General features: G+C 37.1%; 2 protein-coding genes across 5 annotated transcripts in view; one reads left to right on the forward strand and one right to left on the reverse strand.

The window, feature by feature from the left end:
• Positions 1-3,375: 3,375 nt before the first annotated feature.
• LOC131953013 (uncharacterized) lies at positions 3,376-8,701 on the forward strand (the record flags this gene model as incomplete). Its single annotated transcript, XM_059315992.1, has 4 exons — positions 3,376-3,493; positions 5,324-5,761; positions 6,343-6,460; positions 7,664-8,701. Coding segments are annotated over 4 exons (1,262 nt in total), but the record flags the coding sequence as incomplete, so codon positions are not given.
• Positions 8,702-11,003: 2,302 nt separating this feature from the next.
• The window catches only part of LOC131953012 (protein PRRC2C), a 32,697-nt gene continuing 21,450 nt past the window's right edge, over positions 11,004-22,250 (reverse strand). For 3 of the 4 annotated variants that reach the window (XM_059315990.1, XM_059315989.1, XM_059315988.1), the window contains 12 exons: positions 21,829-22,223; positions 20,978-21,037; positions 20,746-20,892; positions 20,294-20,535; positions 19,741-20,143; positions 19,462-19,629; positions 19,033-19,372; positions 18,727-18,931; positions 18,503-18,596; positions 14,747-15,100; positions 13,948-14,464; positions 11,004-13,821 (listed from right to left, as the gene is read on the reverse strand). In XM_059315990.1, the coding sequence (XP_059171973.1) occupies positions 12,905-13,821; positions 13,948-14,464; positions 14,747-15,100; positions 18,503-18,596; positions 18,727-18,931; positions 19,033-19,372; positions 19,462-19,629; positions 19,741-20,143; positions 20,294-20,535; positions 20,746-20,892; positions 20,978-21,037; positions 21,829-22,223 (3,842 nt within the window). In that variant the 3' untranslated portion in view covers positions 11,004-12,904. The remainder of the gene's footprint in view (positions 13,822-13,947; positions 14,465-14,746; positions 15,101-18,502; positions 18,597-18,726; positions 18,932-19,032; positions 19,373-19,461; positions 19,630-19,740; positions 20,144-20,293; positions 20,536-20,745; positions 20,893-20,977; positions 21,038-21,828; positions 22,224-22,250) is intronic. The other variant, XM_059315991.1, reaches the window with a different exon arrangement.

Raw genomic sequence — 22,250 nt, forward strand, 5'->3', positions numbered from 1 at the left:
ATTCGTGTCTAGGACTGTTCTTGATTTCTTCTAAATATAGCCCCGCGCGGGAGGGCTTGTCTTTCAAGTGCGACAACTCGTGTTTGACATCAATAACCCTTGTTTACTTCGTAAATTGGAACACAATTTGCATTTTATTTTTAGACATACAAACGTTTCACATATTTATGGATTTTTTCCTCTTTGTCTTGGTGATTTATTTGACTGTCTAAGTCATGTTTTGAGTTGTTCAAGGGAAAGTTTTCAAATCAATGGAGACAATCTTCATGCCACTTGTACCACCCAGCGCGGAATGTTGCACGAAATGTATTTTTGACAACCCAAGAAATTGTTAATTGCTTTCAAAGGTACTAACTTTTAAAAAAAATGAAAACTTCATATACCCAGGAACTCACATTATTTACTTATACTATTAATATGATGACGATTTTAATATCTTTTATAAAGACCTACACTTTAAAAAAAAAAATAGCATTCTTTCATTCAAACCTTTTGCTAAGAACTGTAGAGTGGTTCGATTTGTCAATTGTTTCTATTTTTAGGCACAAGCTCGTTAACCTTACTTGTATGAATAAGTAAAACAGCACAGAAATCCAGCTAAGAATGCATGTCGGTATACGCTCTCATCCAGTGGCGTAGCGAGGTCGGGTGTCACCCTGTGCGGCACTTAATGGTGTCACCCCCCCCCCCCAGAGGCGTAGTGACCCTTCCCGGGGACAAACAGTCAAATTTTTTATTTGCACCCCCCCCCCCTCAAACTTTTGATTTGCACCCCCCTCAAACTTTCGATTTGCACCCCCCCCCCTCAAGTTCACCCCCCTAAATGGGTTCACCCGGTGCGGTCCGCAATCCCCGCCCCCCCCCCCTCGCTACGCCTCTGCTCTCATCAATTAGGCCTAGGCTAGACATATTCAATCGTTTATAACCTCCACTACTTAGATAGAATATAACAGCATTCATATATAGAAATATTCTAAATATAGCCCTAAATGGAGGACTTGTCTTTCAAGTTTGACAGCATGATAATTTTGAAAGAGTTTTTCTTCTTTGAGAATTTCCTGTGCTGTTTTGATATTTGTCTAAAATAAATGCTTAAAGTACTTATACTTTGTGGTTGTAACTCGTTTTTTTTAGTCCTTAGTTTTCTGGTCCATTTTCAGTATTAGTTTATTTGGTCTACCCTCAATCCCTTTTCGCTTCCTCCAGTTTTATTTTTTTTCTCCGCTGGGGGTGAAGGGGGGGGGGGGGGACACACGAATCTTTCGGTGGGGGGGGGGGAGTGGACGTAGTTAAAAGTGTATATTTTCTATATAAATTCTATTTCTTTCGAGGGGAGGGGGGGGGGGTTACGTGCTGGGGGGGGGGTTGAATATGCCAGAAAGAAACATTAATCCCCTACCCCACCCGAGGTTTAAACCATGACTGCCCCACCTTATCCAACCTTAAACTGAACAACAAGCCTAGTAAACACTTTTCTAATGAATCCAATTGACAAGACAGATCTACTGGAGTAACCTAGTAAACACTATTCTAATGAATCCAATTGACAAGACAGATCTACTAGAGTAGCTTAGTAAACACTATTCTAATGAATCCAATTGACAAGACATATCTACTAGAGTAGCCTAGTAAACAGTATTCTAATGAATCCAATTGACAAGACAGATCTACTAGAGTAGCCTAGTAAACACTATTCTAATGAATCCAATTGACAAGACAGATCTACTAGAGTAGCCTAGTAAACACTATTCTAATGAATCCATTAGGGCTCAGTGACTGACTTAGTCCACACACTTGACAACTCGGACCAGTTCACCTACACACGTATAGACGTACTGGGCTGCCTATTTCCAATAACATTCTATTTTCTTGTTTCTGCTCTCTACGAGGAGGGAGCAGTACAAAATCAAATTTAGTACATGTTTTTAATCAAAAGTAGATCAAAGAGTTGATACTCTAATTAGACATTTTTCCAAACTATGCCAAAACAATTATATGAAGGTGGTTGCGAAGGCGGGGGGGGGGGCAGAGTTTCTTCCAGGCATCTCTTCGGGGGGGGGGGGATAGAAAATATATACTTTTAACAGTGTCCGCCCCCCCCCCCCCCGAAGAAAGTCCACCCCCCCCGATAAATTTCAAGTGCCCCCCCCCCCCCCGGAGAAAAAAGTCTGGAAGAAACACTGGGCGGGGGGTCATTAGAATGTAATATAAGTACTATAATATTACTGTTTCAAATGAAGATTTAAGAAGCAATTGTCTCTAAAATTATATGATTCTCATAATCATCTTAAATACTCCCAACATTTTGCAGTAACGAAATAGTATTATTGTTTTATGTGTTTTTAAGACGGTTCTTAAAAGTATTTATACATAACAAAGGGGTAATGTTATGCGTATTTTACAATCGGGTAAATCAGATATTGTCTTCTTTTTGCTATGTAGTAATGTGTGCACAATCTCACAAACCCTTACAAAGCCACCCAGAGGCGTAGCGAGGGGAGGGGGGGGGGTGCGGACCGCACCGGTGACACCATTGAGGGGAGTGACACCAAGGCGAAAAAATAGCAAAATATATAGAGAAAAATGATAATTCCACTTAATTAAGTGATTAATGCGAGTGTTAAATAGTCTTTTAAGAGGTGCAAATCGAAAGTTTGTGGGGGGGGGGGGGGGGGGGGGGTTTCAAATCGAAAGTTTGAAGGGGGTGCAAATCGAACATTGAAAGTTTGTCCCTGGTAAGGGTCGCTACGCCTCTGGGGGGGGGGGGGGATGACACCATTAAGTGCCGCACCGGGTGACACCCGACCTCGCTACGCCACTGAAGCCACCTCATGTGGCGCCAGTGGCGTAGGCAGGGGGGTCATAATCCCCCCCCCCCATAGACCCCTCGGTATATATATATATATATATATATATATATATATATATATATATATATATATATATATATATATATATATATATATATATATATATATATATATATATATATATATATATATATATATATATATATATATATATATATATATATATATATATATATATATATATATAAAGTATTAGGGGGTGCAAATCGAAAGTTTGTCCCCGGGTAAAAATTGGAACCCCCCCTTTAGACGGTCCTGGCTTCGCCACTGTGTAGCGCCATAACCTACTTGTATACACTATATAGTATATAGAAACCCTTACAGCGCCACTACTTCACATTTCGTCCCGTAATAAAAAGAACTCCGCCAGATTAGTTATTCCAGCCCTTTAACTAAAGTATACAAGCCCATGACCCTGCGTGTACTTAGCTCTTCAGCTCTCCCCAACTGAAATGTGATATTTCTCTATCGGACATTTCCCTCCGCGTCGTCACGACCTCATAAGCGACACTGTGTCTCGTGTTTACAACTTTCGGAAACAAACAAACGACGAGAGTGAACTTGACGAACGAGCTGGTTATTGATTTCCGCAGCAATTTCAGTTTTTACATGTACAATCACCGGTGAAGTGTCAACCAGATTTATTATTTATTTATCTGGCTTGTTATTTTTTAAACTGCCAGCTAAACTCTATAAAGCCTATTAAAAATAACGTGTTTGACGTGTTGGTCAGGTTTGGCATTCAACATTTAAGTTTTAGCTAGATTTATTTATTTTTGGCTTTTTTGCCAGTTCTTCTTATATTTCTCTAGTCTGAAGTTGCTCAGGTTTAGCAGATTTTTAACAAGGGATTTTTCGTTCATGCCATTCGCAAATTCTGCTTTTATGTGGATTTAGACGTATAAATAAAGTTTTAAGTCACAGGGGGTAAGTAGGTCTATAAGATGTATTCAACCTATTGAAATAACTGCATTGTATGCACACTATGCACAGCTAAGGTGTGTATAGATCTAGAACTTATTAAAATAACGGAATATAACTTAATTGTAAATGTCAATATGGTTAATGTAATTGAATGGTAAAGATAAAGAGGTTTTTAATGAATATTCACAGTTAAATATAATACGAAAACGATAGGGAAGAGATGTAGCTCATACTGTTGTTAAATAATGTTATACAGGGTCAGTGGTTCCTACCTAAAACTATGTAGGTGGGGGGGGGGGGGGGAAGGACTTAAATTTCCGGGGGATGGGGGACACTGGTAAAAGTATATATTTTCGTTCTGTGGGGGGGGGGGGGGGGGGTGATGCCTGAAAGAACGCTGTAAGGGGTAGGGTGTTGGTATGGAATAATGTTATATCATATTTAGTTTTCTTTATTCTTATTTTTTGCACAAACTGTGTCATTTGTAATGGTTGGAAAGAATAGTTTGATACTTCCACTTTTAAAAATAAAATAAATAAAATTTTAAACATAAAATAAAGTTTTAAATTTGTTTTTATATAAGTTTATAACAAGCTATTTCCTCTAATATGATGTAACCCCCATACTAAACCCAACAGGATTAGTTGGTAGTCTAAGGAAACGATATATAATATTAAATGTGGTGGGTAAAATGTCATATTTTTGTTATATAGTATCTACACAATGTAAGAAAATTAGACAAAAACTAGACAAAAGGCTTTTAGACAAACGTCAACAAAACCCTCTGTTGATTACTAGCTGTCAGCGTTCTGTAAGCTCATACTACAATTGGTTATATTGATGTCCTGTCAGTGCAGAGGCGTAGCGACCCTTCCCGGCGCCCGGGGACAAATTTTCAATTTGCACCCCCCCCCCTCGAACTTTTCATTTGCACCCCCCCCCCCTCAAACTTTCAATTTGTTTTTCCAACCCATTTTGGCGCCCCCCCCCCCTAAGGTCAGCGCCCGGGGACGTATGTCGCCCCCCCCCCTCGCTAAGCCTCTGTGTCCGTGGGCCTACGTGCAAGATTGTTGCATACTTAGACCATGCGCAGTTGCCATATTCTGTCTCTCAGTGTCCCCAGCAAAGTTAACTAAAATATCATGTTCACCTTGTGACGTCTTCAAACGTCTTCACTCTAATGTAGCCATTTCCCCCGCCTCTATCAGTAAAGAGTGTCACAGTAAAATGACAAAACACTCTGCCAACACCCCCCCCCCACCCCCGTTCCCTCTATAACCATAATTACAACGAATATTAACATATTTTCAATCATTTTTAATATATGCTATTGTCTTATGATACGTTACATCTGACCCCCCCCCCCAACCCCCGTCGCCTTATTATTTGACGTGCATGGGGTCATTAATGACCACCCCTTTGTAAACAACGCCTAACCATAAATGAACTATCTTCAGGTTTAAACCTAACACACGGCTGCCCTCTTCTTCTGCCTCTGACGTAATTTTTCAACCTCATTGTTGACACACAAATTCCTCAACCGAGTCCCAATATAATTTTACGCTAAGAAAAGCAACCATGTTCACTGTGGGTAGAATCGACTACCCGATACCACCTTCGTCGAATAGGATTTTAATGACAGCAGACGAGATCACGTTGGCCAGTCGGGCTCTGCAGACAATGGTCCAAATGTCAGACACGAAAGCTGCAACTGCAACCTTTTCACACAAAGTCCAGGGACAAGTGGCGGAAGTGAAAACTGATAAATCGATTCTTTCCGATTATCTGTCATCCCAACCCAAGTCAATGAAATCCACAGCAGCAGGAAAAGACAATTCTAAAAACGAAGCGGAAATTGCGGATTCGCTTATCTTCAATAAACGGCGGAGTTCTCTCCCTTCGTTCACGACTCTTGGAGGTCAGGGCCAATATAAACGAAAAGGCTCGTTGACCGATTCTATTGACAGGTAAAAAAAAATGTTATAATTGTTTTTATAAATGTGTATATTAATCTAATAGTTTATTCCAAGCATATTTATATCACAACCATTGTAGAAATCGTTAGCTTAATCGTAGCAGCAAACTTCGGTGAGGTTGGAAGGGGGGGGGGGGTGAATCAAAACCCTGAGGTGCTTATTTCAACCAATGATAGATGAAATACGCAAGGTGCTTATGTGCTTATATCCTCTCACATCCTGTTTAGGTTACATATTATATAAATATTCTCTCACGCTTGAGAGGAAATAAGCAGTGTAATATTTCCTCGACAGAATATGAGAGGATATAAGCACTTTGCGTATTTCCTCTACAGTAGACAATTGACTACAACACTCGAAGTTGACCGATCTCAGTTAAGATTTTAGGAAAAAAATAGATTTTAAAAAAATGAAAAGGCAATTTTGAGTGGGGGTATAAGCTGAGATGTGACGTCATTTTAGGGGAGGGGTCTGGCTTTTTGTGACGATGTATGACGGAGAGGAAGGGGGGGGGGGTAGTAAAAATCGTCAAAAAAAACGTGGTGTCATGTAAATCTCCAATTATTTCACAGGGAACTCCGCAGTATGTGTAAAAACTCCATAGAAGAGAGACGCCTATTGGACACATACACAGAGCTTGACAAGCAGTCCTTTGTTGGCTCACAAGAACATCGTTTTCAGAAGAAACAGGTAAAAACTAAAACTTCGAAACGTAGAACATCGTTGATACGAACTACGAAACAATCCATAAATCAATAAATTCAAGAAAGTAGATAATGGGACGGTGTGGTCGAACGGTCTCGGGTTTCAGGTCCTTATGATGTCATTGCTGGGCGTCTAACTCGAGTCGGGGATAGTGTTTCTTTCAGACTTTTATCTTCGGGAAAGGGGGGGGGAGGCACTTGATAAATACCTGGGGGGTGTAAAATAAATATTTTCTATACAACTTCTATTTCGTTCAGCGAGACTGATTGGACGGCGTGGTCGGGAGGTAGAGCGCACGATTTCTAAGCCAAAAGTCCACCATTTCTGATGGGTACTTGCCTAACGATAGGGAAAATAAAGGCATAAAACCACACATGCAGTAATAGTGCGAAAATTCGTTTTGCAATTTTTTTTTGTGTCCGACCGCCCGTCTGTCTGCCTGACTACCTGCCTGTCTGTTCTTTTGTCTGTCTGTCCGTGAACAAGATAAATTGAGTGCCTTTTTAGTTATGTTGACCAAATTTCAAATGCAGCTATTATATGAGTTTCAACTTTTGAACGGTTTTCATTAACCGGAAGTGGTACTTTATTTCCTTGGGAAGAATGTAACACGAGTACTATTCCAGTTAGGTAGACGAAATTTCATAAATAAGTATAAGATGTTATACTTGGATAACTTTCAATCTGTTTGTGAACTCCGATAAACGGAAATGGCACTTTGCTCTATTTCTGTTTGATAAAATATCGATAACTTAAGTAACGTTTCAGTTAGGTGGACGAAAAATAAACATAGGTGTAAGATTTTATTCTCTTGATTCTCTCGAAATTTGAGTGATTTCCGTTGAACGGAATTATTACTTTATGCTATTTCTGAAGAAAGAATTCTTCTCTACCGGACCCATTTCTTCAAAACCTTTCACATAGGTCTAGACTAGATGACAACGCACTGTGACATAAAGTTTAGCTGAATATGATGTTTATTTTAATTTTTGAAAATTAATCAATGTTTGTTTTAAAAAGCATTAATTTTTCGCACTATTTTACACATGTTGTGTTTACATACATTTTGTTGCTCAATCCTTTTTTTCTACACAATTATATTCTATTTAAAAAATTTAATATACGAGAAATTGTAGGGGAGATCACTCCCGTTTTATTCAAGAATTATTATTCCTGTGTCTTTCTCAGATCTTCAAGGACCACAAAAAGATGCTAAAACGGTCGCCGGCAGCAGAAGAGTGGCTCAACCGGCGCAAAGCCCGTACAAACATGTGGCAGGAACGCGAACGAGAGGAAATCGCCAAGCGATACAGTCGGCGCGCGCGTCACTTCCGCGCGCCACCTGACCTCCAAGAAACCGTGGCCAAAATCAGATCTTACGCCATGGCGGGGGCGGGAGTTCTTCAGTCGTCTGCTCCAGAATACAGCGAAGCAAACGGCGATGATTTCGAAGAGGTTAGCTCCAAACTAGTGATGCTAAACCTGGCTCGTCGACATTCAGGCGATAATCTGGACACAGCGTTACCAAAACTGGACAAAATGGGAAAACTAGCTGAACGGAGAATGACACTGGGAGATATCAAAGCGGTCAAGGACGTTCTGGAGTTCCGGTCCCTCTCCAGTACAAGAGTTTATCTTGAAGATTTACAAAAATCCAGGTTGCATAAAGACTGTAGTAATGAGCATGAGTTTGAAACGAGCAGTCGCTTTGAAAGATCAGAAACGAGCAAGAATGCCACAGAAACTGCCGAAGATTTGTCTGTAAATTGTCTTTGAAAAAAAAATAGGCAAGAAACATGTAGTTTGCGATTGTGTCTATTAAGTAATTCCATGATTTTATAAAACAAGTATAAAGCAAGCTTGTAAAGGCACACAAAAAAATAAAATAAAAAAATAAAAACAAGAAAATATAAGGTCTACGATAGTATAGGCCCAATAGTTAAAGAAATGGGCATTAAAAAGGTAAAATATGATGAAAAATTTCTGTAACTACTATCAACGATTGTTTATTTCCATTTTTTGCATTTAAAAGTTTGATTAGTTGAAGGTCCTTCTACGTTTTATTTTCTACTTTTTAGTATTTATGAAATGTAAACATGTATTGTATATAAAAATCAACATTTATACTGTAAAAAGAATTAATAATAATATCGAACTTAATCAAGTTAAAACAATGTTAATAAAAGTTCAATAAAAAGATAATAACAACTTGGCTAGAGAGACGTAACCAGTGTTTCTTCCAGACTTTTTTCTCCGGGGGGGCACTTGAAATTTTCGGGGGGGGGGGGGGGGGGGGCGGTAAACTTTCTTCGGGGGGGCGGACACTGTTAAAAGTATATATTTTCTATATAAATTATATAAATTTCATTTCGTTCGGGGGGGGGGGGGGGCGGTAAAAAAATTTCGGGGGGGGGGGGGGGGTAAACTTTCTTCGGGGGGGCGGACACTGTTAAAAGTATATATTTTCTATATAAATTATATAAATTTCATTTCGTTCGGGGGGGGGGGGGGGCTTTGCCCCCCCCCCCCCCGAAGTGATGCCTGGAAGAAACTCTGGACGTAACTGCTTGCCGCACGACTCAACACCTTATACAAGTTGAACCAATGTTAAAAACATTAAATAATAAATCGGGAGTGATCTCCCCTATACTTTCTCGCATTTACAGAGTGGGTGATGTGTGTTTGGTTTGTTTGTTATCCACACCCAGGGGCGTCGCGGGTTGCGGACTGCACCGGGTGACACCATTTGGAGGGTGACACCAAAACAAAAAAATTGCATATACCGAAGAAAATTGCGTTTTGCCAGTTAAATTAAGATTAATTAGATTTTAAAAAGTCTTTTAAGTACTAACTGGCGATGTCGACAAGGAAGAGAAAGGTGGGGTGGGGTGGGGTGGGGGGGGGGTGAGGTTTAGGGCACCATAACGTGAAACCTGCTAATTATCGAGAAAACAACGCTACATCCAGCTGCATTAATAACCGGCCATAGATAAAAATCGTTACTATTAACCGAAGACTTCAAAGCTTAACCCGGGTGTGAGAATGACACGAACATTTACGAAACGTTTAGTTGAATATTTTCAATAAACTAATTATCCAATAAACGACCGGGTGACAGTTTATCTAGTAATTTACAATGAAAATGTTGCATTTTTTCCATTAAAAAATTTGACATCCAATAGGTAGCTATACACGTTAATTTTGTCATTTTTGTGGTCATTCTTTGTTAAAGGTTATAAATGATACGATTAAAAAAAAATCCCCTTGTGCAAATTACAATGATGCGCGTAGTCTTCTGTTGCGCAAATTTCGGGTCACCATTCGTAGGCCTACGTTACACGCTTAAGACTCAGGTGAGTCACTTTTTACGATGTTAGTATGCAGATTAGTGCATATCCAATGAGAGCCTAATTTGATTAAATTAGTTATAAAGTTTAATGAAAATAATTATTATTCTGTAATTAAAGGGGATGTAACTATGTAGTAGCAGTGTTTCTTCCAGACTTTTTTCTCCGGGGGGGGGGGGGCACTTGAAATCTTCGGGGGGGCGGTAAACTTTCTTCGGGGGGGGGGGCGGACACTGTTAAAAGTATATATTTTCTATATAAATTATATAAATTTCATTTCGTTCGGGGGGGCGGTAAAAATTTTTCGGGGGGGCTTTGCCCCCCCCGAAGAGATGCCTGGAAGAAACTCTGTGTAGTAGCATCATTCAACAGATAATGGGTTTACTAATGTCAAGTTATACTTAAGACTCTTAAAGATTAGCTATAAACGATCAGGAAATGGGGGGGGGGGGGGGGTATAAAAAAAATCACCCAAGTCATGTTTTTTTCGAAATTTAAATTTTACCAAGTCTAGGTTCGTAACCAGTTTCGTTCAGGGATCTCTTCCAGGAGACCCCCCCCCCCCCCACCATAAAAGAAATCTGAACTGAAAGTGAGTTTTATAATTTGTGACAATATTTTAACCCACATCTAACTAATGCAGCCATTTCAATTTCACATAGCGTTGCAAAATGAAATATTTTTTAGTTTTAATGACTTAGAAATAAAATGGATAAAAGTTTCAAGGTAACTATTTCAGTAACGTATGGGGAGATAACAACATTGACAATTAGTACAGATTTTAATCAGCCATCAGTGAAGTGGGTTGTGTTTACTTTCATCTTAGAACAGACTACGTACTCCAGGTCTTTTTTGAGTGACCGGTGCGTTTTTTAAAAATGAATATCATTTCACTCCTTTCGGTGTCAGCATACTTGAAAATAATCAAATTTTAAAAAAAAATTACATTTCACCCTTGGATCTTTCTATTACAATAAAAACCCTTTAGAATAAGCTTTAGTTGAATGCAAGGAAAAAGAAATTTAAGAATTTAATTTCTTACAGTTAATATCAGTCACCAGTTCTTTGTTTACCTCTCCAGTGTTCTTAAAATAAGTTACAAGTTTTTAAATAGCTCAAATAATGCTATGGTATTCAAGGCATTTAAAGTAATTTAAACAAAAGAAAACAAAAGAAAGGTCAAATGTTGAATAAATTTTAATGCATTGCTGCTTGAATGATCATTAGAGCAGCAAACACAATACACAAATAAGTCTCAGGTACAATGAAGAATTCCCTTTTTTTACTCAATAGAAAAAGGTAGTTCAAATTAGCACTGAGAGCTAGCAACCAAAATCACCAAAAAGGACAAGGGATGAGAGAAATAGCAGACTGACTTTATTGTAACAACTTATCATTCATACACACTTCAAATTGGAGCACATCGCTTCTGTTCACCACAGATTGCAGGCAAACAACTGTACATAACTTTCCATGTGAGAATAAATGTAACAATTGACAGTTATTACAACAGACAGGACAACAGAAATGAAGTTTCTTCCAGGCTACACAATTTCTCTCAACCCAAGCACTTAAATATTACAATTCTGTTATTAAGAAAATAAAAAGTGTTTTTGTTACTAAAGGTTGTCCTTGAGTGATGTTTGTCAAGTACAACAATTCTACACACAGAAAAGAACATTACACACAGACGTACACACATACACTAGTACAAAAAAGTAAATAAATAAGGTTTTTTATAAAAAAAAAGTTAAAAAAAAAAAGGCAGGTGAAGCCAAGTGATGCATCTTATGTGGGGGATACACAAGTTGGTGCAATCACCAAAGCCTTTTAACTACAAACCTTGGGGGCACAAGGGTGTAGTCCTTACTCAAGTGTTGCAGGGATTGACATGGGGGAATGTCTTACCCTACATTTTTAATGGGTCAGTATTACCCAACATATTACAAGAGGAATTTCAAATGTACTTCAATATATGTATTTGTATTTTAGCACACATCTGGCAGAAATCAGATGTTCTAGCTGTATATCAATCAAATGGGTCATTTGATGGCTTGTCTCTAAGAATGGGTTGAAAACCATTTCTATGGTATCAAGTCTAAGCATATATGATCTACCATTCAGTATCAACCTGATACTAGTGAAGGACTAGATATATAGCATCATGTTGGTTTGTTAAGTCTCAGTATGGGTATTTTAGGCTTTGCACCAAAATTAAGGAGCATTAACCTTGTAATCATAAAAATGAATAACATGTTAGGGTTTATCTCAATGTGATTGTTGCAACCACTAAGGAAGTTAAGACTGTCCATTTTCTTTCTCTACAGAACAAACAAAATATGTACATCAAATGACAAAATACACAAAACAAATTCCTTCTGTTCAATATCGCACACAAGAAAAAGTTAATCTGAACAGTTGCAATTAAATTTCATAAGTTTACAAAAAAATGCACCACAAGATTATAGGCCCATATCAGATGTAAACTTCCTGCCTGTGTTCTTTTAAAACAAAACAGGGCATCTAAAGCTAAGAGAAAATTTGGAATTCCTATACTTCTTTTTAAAAAATTCAAATTTCTTAAAAAATTAAATGAACCAAGAAGTCCAGTAGAGATATTTATAAGACCTTAAAACAACACATTCAATCACAATATGCTGAGTACAAATTTGTTTGTTCTGAAAGATGCAAAATTACAGAATTGCTTTGAACAATGCTATGTGTTTGCCAGTCCCAATGAATGATGCCACAACTACTAGCAATTATAAAAAATAATGTGAGTGCAAGCTACATGCATCACATTCCTCATGAATGCGGCTTTTACTCATTTTAAATGGACAGTCCAAATTATGGAACAAAATTATCGTTTATTTCATTTGCTTCTGTTCACAACAAATTTAACTAACAGTATTCTTGAATTTTTCATCAATTTTTCAAAGTTTAAGTTACCTGTTTAGATTAGAATGGCTTTTAAAAAACAACTATGCTTTAAATTTGTCCAAGAAATATACTATTAAATTATGCAAACTTTTCAATGTTAACCATGATGTTAAAAATGGCTTCATTTATTTGCTGCTTTCATTCACTTGTTTTCATCTTCACCACTGGCAGATTTTCCATTTGGAGGTGAACTCGATGTGTTAGGATTACTATTTGTTGTGGTTTTCTTACTAGAAGATGAACTTGCAGAAGCCACGGAGGCTGAAGCAGTAACTGGGATGGCTGGAGCTCTGGTATTACTGCTTGCACTTATATTTATTTTCACACTCGTGCCCACAAGACTAGGATTTGATACCATAGCTAGAGCAGGCTTTTTTTCTTCTGGTTTAGTAGTGCTGGGTACAGCTGCTGAGCTTACCTTTGTGGGATCCTTGTTGCCTGATGATTTATTATTTAGAAAATTAGCAGCATGTGTGAGAACTTCTTGTCGCTGCTTAGCCTGTTGAGCTTTTAGGCTATCAGGGTATGAGCCTGGTGCTTTTGTGGGATTATTGGATGAAACTGTAGGGTTATTTCCTGTATTTCCAATCTTTTGATTCAATCCTTGTGGAGTACTAGGTCCTTTTCCAGTAGATCTTTGAGTCCCATCCCTGTTAGATGAATTCATGTAAGGGGCAGCTACAGGACCTTGTGTGGGGCCTTTCATTCCAAATGGATTTGGTCCTCCTGCACTACTGACACCTTGCATGCTAATCAATGTTTTTGCTGCATTTACTATGCTATTAAAAAGAACATTACTTCCCATGTTCATAGCATTTAGATTCATAGGATTCTGACCACTTGCATTATTACCAGGAGGAATAGGATTGCCTCCTTTATTTGGTGGTCCATTGTTACTATTATTGGCATTCCCAAACTGCTGTACAGGAACTGAGACAGGAGGTCCCCCAGGTCGCTGAATAGGATTTGGGAAAGATGCTCGGTTGTTAGCAGACACCTGTGCAGCATTGGGTCGTCCTAAATTTCCAATCATCATTTGGGACCTCACTTGATTATTACCTAAATGACAAGAAATAAAAAAACGAAATAATTTCCCACAAGGTATACAAGTTTGTTTTAACAAGAACTTTGTCTAGGAATGTATTTACAATGAAGTTTAAAAACAACATTACTCATGAGACTCACCTGGATTAGATAGTTGTGCTGGAGGTGGCTGTTGTGAAGGTACAAACGTTTGTGTTGAAGTACTACTTCCTGATCCACTAACAGTCACTCCATATTTATTACTTGCTGTGTAGTTCGGAGCATTGGGATTTAGAAACCTTGTGGTAGATGTACTACGAGAATTTGTACTTCCAACCTGAGATTGGGAAAGGCTTCCCATTGACAAATTTTGTCCACTATTACGAGAGCTATTACTAGCCATATCCATAGAACTGACAGAAATTCCAGAAGTAGTGCTTTTGCTGCTACTGCTATGGTTAGTACTTCCAGAGGACATGCCAGACATAATCATATTGCTTGCGTTAGCAGAGTTGCTTAAGTTGACAATATGATGACCACTGATATTTTGTGGTTGACCAGTGTTACTGGGTGTACTATTACTAAACTGCTTGTTAGGAACTAATTGTCCTTGTGAAAAACTTGGTATTCCACTACTGATGTAGTTATTTTGAGGCGTACTGTGTGGAGGAGATTTGATCTAAAAAAAAAAAATGTAATAACACAAATTTTTAAACAGGCTATTTTGTTTTTTGAGCTAACACTGAATACACATGTCAAAAAATATACATTAAGCTAAAGCTAATCAATTGCAAAAGGATTGTAAATGATGAAAAACAGAGCATATTGCACTACTGACACTGCGGCTTGGGTCCAGAAACATGCTGATTTAATAATTAAAATAACAAAACAAAAAAACAACTGTTTTGATGCCGAGAACACACCATTAGTCTGTAGGGCTAATCTTAAAACAAAAACTTACTTGATTACCCCTTGATACAATTAACTGCTGAGCTTGCTGTGTGTGTCCCAACATATTATGTTGTGAAGATTGAACAAGGTGTCCTGACTGATTAATTGGTTGATGTGTCGGCTGCTGACCTGGGTGTGCAGCAATTATGCTTCCAAAAGGAGATCCTTTATTGTTCCCACTTAAAGGATGTTGTTGAGCCTGCTGAGATATTCCATGACTCAGAGACTGATGAAGATTCAAAGCAGCTGGTCCAACTGGGCCCTGGTCTAAAGATGATGGTTGTAAAGCAAGACCTAGGCTATGTTGTGTACCAAATGCTTGCATTGAAAACTGGTGGGCTGCTGCAGGCTGCTGTATTGGTCCCTGTTAATTTTGAGAGAAAGAGATAAAATATTTACAATAGAGGACAGTCATCACCTGTAAATTCAGTAAATATACACCATTTTGCTTTTCTACCATCAGCTTAGTGACTAAAAAAAGTTATCATGATAGCCCATTTAAAAAAAAAACAACTTCAAAAAGTGTTTCAAGATGATGAAATAGTCAACTCAGTTTAAAATAATGCTATCTTCTATAAACAAAAATGCCAGTCAACACCCAGTAATACAAAGTTAATTAGTAGAGATAATTTTCAAAATCCTGTTTTAGTTCATTTTTTAAAATAACTAATGAAGGTTCAGACAAAACAGAAATTAAAGCAAGGTTAATTAAAATGGCAGGCTACTTTAAGCACCAAAAAATAACCTTTTAACTTGTAAATATTTTCTTTTCATCTGGAAATAATATTGCATTGACAATCTCTATTCTTAATAACAGCTTACTAACTTTATTAAATAATGATTAAGCCTATTTTAGACAATTTATAGCTAACTGATAAATCAGTACTGAAGAAGACTTAGGGCTCTCAACTAAGGTACTCTTTGCATCTTAAAAGGGTGGGTTTTTTAAATTGAGTCACTAAAAACTGTCATATTTTGAAAATGCCAAAAACGAAAAAAAAAATATCAATGTAACAGCTATTAAAAACTTACAATTGTCATGAAATAGTGAGGTGTGACGGGCTGAGAAAATGAGTAAAATTGTAAGTAAAAAGCATTTTCAGGGTTCCCACAATTTTTCAAGAACAAAACTCTTGTATTTCCTAAAGTTCCCTATTTTCCCATGACATGCTATTTTACCAACTTATCAGTCACAAGTAGTGCAGCTCTTCAAGCTACAAAATAGTGTTAAGTTGGTGACCCAAATTAACTTAAATCTAGTCAGTAAAAGATTTTATAAGTAGAAAACATTATTGAGCATGACTATTGTTTGTCATCTACCACTGAAGATTCTCATTTTTCAGCCTAATAATAATCCAAAAAAGTTTTCTCAAAAAAAGATATAAATGGTATGTCTCAGTTCTTCGTCATATATCTTATTAAATTCACCACAAGTTGCAAACTAATTCTATTACTGAAACTGACTGAATGTTAATTGTTTATTTTAATTGACATTAAAAAAAAAAAAATTTTTAATAATACATCAACTGAGGTTTGAAAACAAGCATCTAGGAAATGGAAAACCAAAATGGTAAAAATTAATGACACGCTTGAATTTATATAAAGATGAGCGTTAAAGATAGCATCGATACACTTTTCACATTACAATATTAGCATTGAATCATACAAAACTTTGTCATTGGTCAAGGAGGCAGATTTAACAGATGTCAAGTAGCATATTCAGGGTTCATGCTCAAAAGTTCAAATAAAATTCCAGGAGTTTTCCAGGACTTTTCAAAAAAATTCAAGGAGATTTTAAAAACAAAAAAGAAACCCAATTTGTACATTTAAAAAAAAAAGCGTACTTAGTAATATATTTAATTAGCTAAGCCAATGCAAAATTTAATTTCAGTAAAAGTAAAACAATATATTAGTTACATATTAGGATAGAGGCTATCAATCTGACTACAGACCAGTTTGAATTTTCAAAATCTGACCATAAACAAAAAGTTATGATTTTTTTTGTCATTAAAAAAAAATAGCAGATTTTTCAAACAACCGGGATAGACCCTGAAAGAGGAAAAATACTGGGAGGGTATGGACCAAATTTTAAAGAGTTTTTCACTATAAAAGAGGTATAAATGCAAGCAGACTTCACCAATTAATATCATTTCGTGATATTTTATTGATTTTTGGATGCCAAATCCAATGATGCTAGGCTAGTCGGCCAACCCGATGAACGTGGCAGACGAATATTATGTAATTTCAGAGACAAAAGTCTGGCAAGATTTCTTGATCTATGCCCAAGGATTAGTAACATCAGCTCCACAAAGTGAAGGGGGAAGGGAGGTGGGGTATGAAACCACCTTACGAGTGTTACACAACATCAAAGGCGGCGATCGTCGGCTTGTCGCGTCACGGCACGGAGTAGTGGGGGCGGGTTGAGCTATGGATGTTACGTTGGGTGTTACATACCGTGTAGGATGGTCAGTGTCTTCCCCCACCAACCCCAGCCCATTTTGGTCGATTTGGCAAGCCAGTATTAAGCGTATTAACAATTATTAGTCAACCGAAAAAAGAGCCACTGGAAAAATTAAATTTATTTTCTATAGCCAATTTTAAGAAAAATTAATGTATAAAATAAAATAATGAAACGTTACGCGAATCAGCATTGTTTGATCGGGTCGCAGCTATCCGGGTTTTTTTAAAGAAGATTAATTTTAACGATTAGTCCTGAGCCGTAAATACTACTACAACTTTTTTTTGCTGTTTCAATAGTTTAAGACAAAGTATTGAAACATGCCTGTCTACTTTAAAAATCCAATAGCCGACAAGTCAAACACGGGAACACATGTAGGCCTATCTATCTTTAGAAATTGTTTATAGTATCATCCAATCGGGTCAATCGCCTAGCGTCACGTGACCACACACTCGGCTGTGCCACACGATGTGTAGATCACGGCAGTGCGATTCAGTCGGACGACGGCCGATGCGTTTTTTTCGTCCCATTTAAAAACTACTATTCAATTATTGGCGGAACAAAATCAAATAATTTCGGTCGGGTTTTGCGCCGCGGGTTAATAAAATTTCATGAGATTTCAGGGGAATTTTTAAAATTTCAGGAGAATTCCAGGAGGTTTTTATAATTTTTCAAATTCCAGGAGAATTCCAGGAGATTTTTACGTTTTTTAAGATTCCAGGAGTTTTCCAGGACCTCCTGGAATTTCAGGAGGCCGCACGAACCCTGCATATTTGTCCCTTTTTTGGCTTTAGATATTGTGACTGGTGACAGAAAATAATTGACATAACCAGTGAGAAAAAGCTAAGAGAAATTGTCAGTGCCACCTCAAAAAACAACAGAGTAGGCTAGTTAACCAAGGTCAAGATATGAGGGTTCAATTGTTCTAATCTAACTGAAAGCCTGTTTTTCAAGGGCTCTGAATCAAATCTCTTGACTACTGAAACATTTTTCCAACCAAAAAACATGAACTCTCAAAAGTGGTCAACACTCCCTATTTCCTATCTGTGGGAACCCTTGTTTATAAGCAAAAAATTGCTTTTCTTAGAAAATTGGTGAATCCCTAAAATGTTTTAAACAGCCATTGTTGGTGATTTTTTAAATCCCTAAAATGTTAACAGTCATTGGTGATTTTTTTCCTATCTCTTGTGTAGAATGGAGAACAAAAAGCTTTAGCCACAAAGATTGTTAACCACAGGCCAACAAACATTGTGAAGTAAACTGATTTAAAAAAAAAAAAACGATAATTATAAAACAAAATACCCTTACCCCAACTTGAATAGCTGAGCTAGGTTGTTGTGTTGGATAAAAGCTGGCAGCTGGAGCTTGTTGAAAATATGAAGATGCTGGTTGCACTTGTGTCCTAAAAAACATTAAGACTATATATAAGCTTTTAAAACAGAACACAACATGTAGTAACTTATTGTTTTTGATAATAGAATACCTCTACATAATTTTTCCATGTGCTGTTGGTAAAATTTATTTTAAATTACCTCGCCTGAACTATTTGTGATCCAATCAACTGAGAATTACTCAAATTTTGGCTTGGTTGAAACAGCTGTCCCAATGATGGATTTGGATCATAGAAAAAAAGAGGCTGGGAAGGACCTCCTGTCAGAGATGAACTACCCAGATTAGCTCCGTATGAAATTTGGCTTTGATTCATTGCTTTACCTAAAGGTTCAGCATACTGAAAATCTATTGAACAATAAAAATTTTATTAGCAAAACTATATGGAAAATGAACAAAGTTTAAAGCTTATTCAGAGGTCAATTTAAAATGTTATACTTGTTGCTTACCTCCACCAAAAAGTGAAGAAGATGATGGTGCATGAGAAGCACTAGCAGCTTTGATGTTGGTAGACATCAAAGCTGATGTGGACGAAGACACCATTATAGTGCTTTGCTGTGAAGGTGGTGGTGGAGCAGTGGCTGCTCCCTGGCCAAAGCCATGATTCCGTGTATAACTGAGCTGTGAAGGAGGCAAAAATTCAGGCTGTGTTGGGGTAGATGGCACATACAAATTTGGTTGGTTGTATTGTTGCTGACTACCCATAGGGCCAGGAGCTTGAGGTTGTGGCCCTAATGATGCTGCAGGCTGTGCTTGAGACAAGCTGAAGCCAAAGCTTGGTTGATGGTACTGAAAAAGAAAAGGTTTATTAAAACAAAAATATACATTATATAAAAAAAAAAGGTAAATATTGAAAGTTTAAAGTTAATATAGCTTACCCTTTGTTCAGGGGCAACAAACTGGGAACTCAGTTGAAAAGTTGGATAACCTGTCAGAAGCATTGGAGGACTAGCAACAGTTGGGATTGCAGCTGTGATACTGGAGGAAAGGACCGACATCTGCATGGGATCATTTCCTAAGCCCATCTGAAGCTGCTGAGGACGCACCTGAAAGTTTTGATTTACCACAGCCTGAATTTCCATTAATTTAGTTTTTACATTGAAATCTATGTTTCATAAGTTTAATTATAAGAAATGCAATTGATATAGTGAAATTACCTTGCAAACGTTTGTAGGTTCAATATTAACACTTTTTTCATGGCTTATAATCATGCCAGGTTGTGTTATGTCATCATTTTTCATCACAGATTCAGAAGGATGTGGTGAGTGAAGATGTTGAATAACAACAGGAGAATGACGAGGTGCTGATGTCACAGTGACCACAGCATTTGATGTGCCAACATTCACATTATCTTCAAGTAGAGATGGAGGCTGAGAATCACTTGTAATTACACTGACACTAACACCACTGTTACTTCCTACTTCATGTCCAAAGTTAGAGAAAACTGAATTACTTGAAGTTGCAGCATTATTGACATTGTTAGTATTAGTATTACTTCCTCCAATGTTTGTCAGTATGCTATCAGTGGACACAGTTGCATTACTTGAAGCCAGGCTAGCTCTGGAAATGAAATAAGTTTCAATTTTAAATTTTTTTTTTTCATTTTTGTCTGCATGTATATATACAGCAGCAAATCAAGTTGGTGGTCTCGCTTGTATAAAAAGCTCTTATATGGACTATATAATGGAGCATTGTACCATTTAAACTTACTTGTGTTCATAAGGTGAATCCCAAAAATTCTTCACAGATGCTATTTTTGAACTCAAATCTTCAGTGGCAGGTGAAGTTGGTGATAATATAGTCTGATTGCTAGAAACAGGAGCTGACAGATTAATTTTATCTTTATGGGATGCTTCCTTTTCAGCAGGGTTAGACTTCTCAGGTAAACTAACTAAACCACTGGCAAGATTCTCATCATAATGGAAATCAAGTTGAAGACTAGAATCGTCACTCTGAAAGGAAAAACAAATCATAGGTTTGTTTTATTTAATGATAAGATCTACTGAATTCAAATTTCTATTTTATTTTTAAATTCCAATGTAAAAATTAATGCAAGATTTAAATGCATCTTTTAATTTTAAAATTTACATTTCACAGTGATTTCATATTAACATTCTCTTCATAAGTTAAAAATGGCTGACAGCATTTTGCAGTAAGCATACCTTCCCAAAAATAGGATCTTTAAAACTAGGTGGCATCTGAATAGGTTCAGGTTTGGAGCTTGAAAGATCTTTCTGATTTTGAGCAGTTTCGGTTTTAATCACCTTAATGCTGGCTTCAGCCTTAACAGTTTTTTCAGGTTTCATTGCCTAAGATATAAAGAATTATAAGTTTAAAATTATATAAATAAATAAATTGTTCACAATGTATAACACAAGACAATTAAATTTTTACCTTAGGTTGTCTTTGACTTTTTGGTAGCTCAATGACTCTTGGAACATCCATGTCATTTTTCTAGAATTAAACAGTTTAGTTATTTTACAAGTTCTGTAAATTAATTGAGTACTAAATTTATTAAGGGATCAACTTGTTCTACTGTAGCCTTATAAAATGCATGCTTATTTCTAGTAACTACAGAAACAATAGAAATACTACAGAACCCCTTTTTTAATCACAGTATTTTTTTAAATCTTAAGTTCTTCACACACAAGCAATCTATTTTAACTATTAATTCCATATTTAAAAGGATTTTAACACACCATACACTATTAAAAACGGCTTTAAAAATTAGAAATATAATGATTATTTGAATAGAAATCAGTTATTTGAAGCAAATAACAGAATTCATACTAATAATTAATAGAAGTTCATTCATTAAATAACAGTAGACATGCAACAGCCATTTGCTGGAAGTCAAAAGCTAAAGAGGTTTAAGCTCAACCTATAAAATTAGCATGCACATTTTTAAAAGTGCATTGTGATGGGTAGGAATTCATGCATTGTAAAGCTTTAATAAAGCAACCTTAACATCCATATGAAAGAAAAATATTTAGTCAATAATGAAACTCAAAACTATCAAGGTACACAAATCTCAAAAAATCAGTCCACTTTAAAAGACAGAATTAGTCTTATTTTAGTATTTTAAGGACCAGACTAAGTGAATATAACATCACAAATCTGACGCACAACTAACCAAGCACAAAGAGTAATACTTAATTACTGATATGTGCACATGATGCAAGTGAAATGAAATTATTTCTAAAGACTGAAAGCATCAACCGCAGGAATTGGTTTCACTTGTGTACCTTGAGCACTGGGGCTGTGGAGGGATCAACGCTCTGAGAATGTGGGACGGTAGAGGAGGTGATGAGCTTGTTATCAGCGCTGGGAGAACTCCGAGTAGAAGATGCTGCAGAGTTTGGCTGGTCACTTACATCTATCCCACTGTCATGTTGATCGCCTTTGTCCAATTTCGGATCTGCAGGAATAACCGCATGTTGCACCGAAACAGAATGAGCTGTGGACACTTGCTGGTTCTGTGAGCCTACGGACCCCACAGATGCTGAAAAGTTTATTGGCTTTGACCAAGCACTAATGGCAGGTGCTGGTGCTGGTGTCAAAGAGGATATAGATGCCATCATAGATCCTAAATTGTTCTTGTTTGTTACTATTATGCTACTGCTCACAGGAAGTGCTATATCTGAAGAAATATAAAAAAGAATTTAAT

Source organism: Physella acuta, unplaced genomic scaffold, assembly GCF_028476545.2.
Source record: "Physella acuta isolate Inbredline_101_S28 unplaced genomic scaffold, ASM2847654v3 ptg000900l, whole genome shotgun sequence".
In the NCBI taxonomy this organism is placed as follows: Eukaryota; Metazoa; Mollusca; class Gastropoda; family Physidae; genus Physella; species Physella acuta.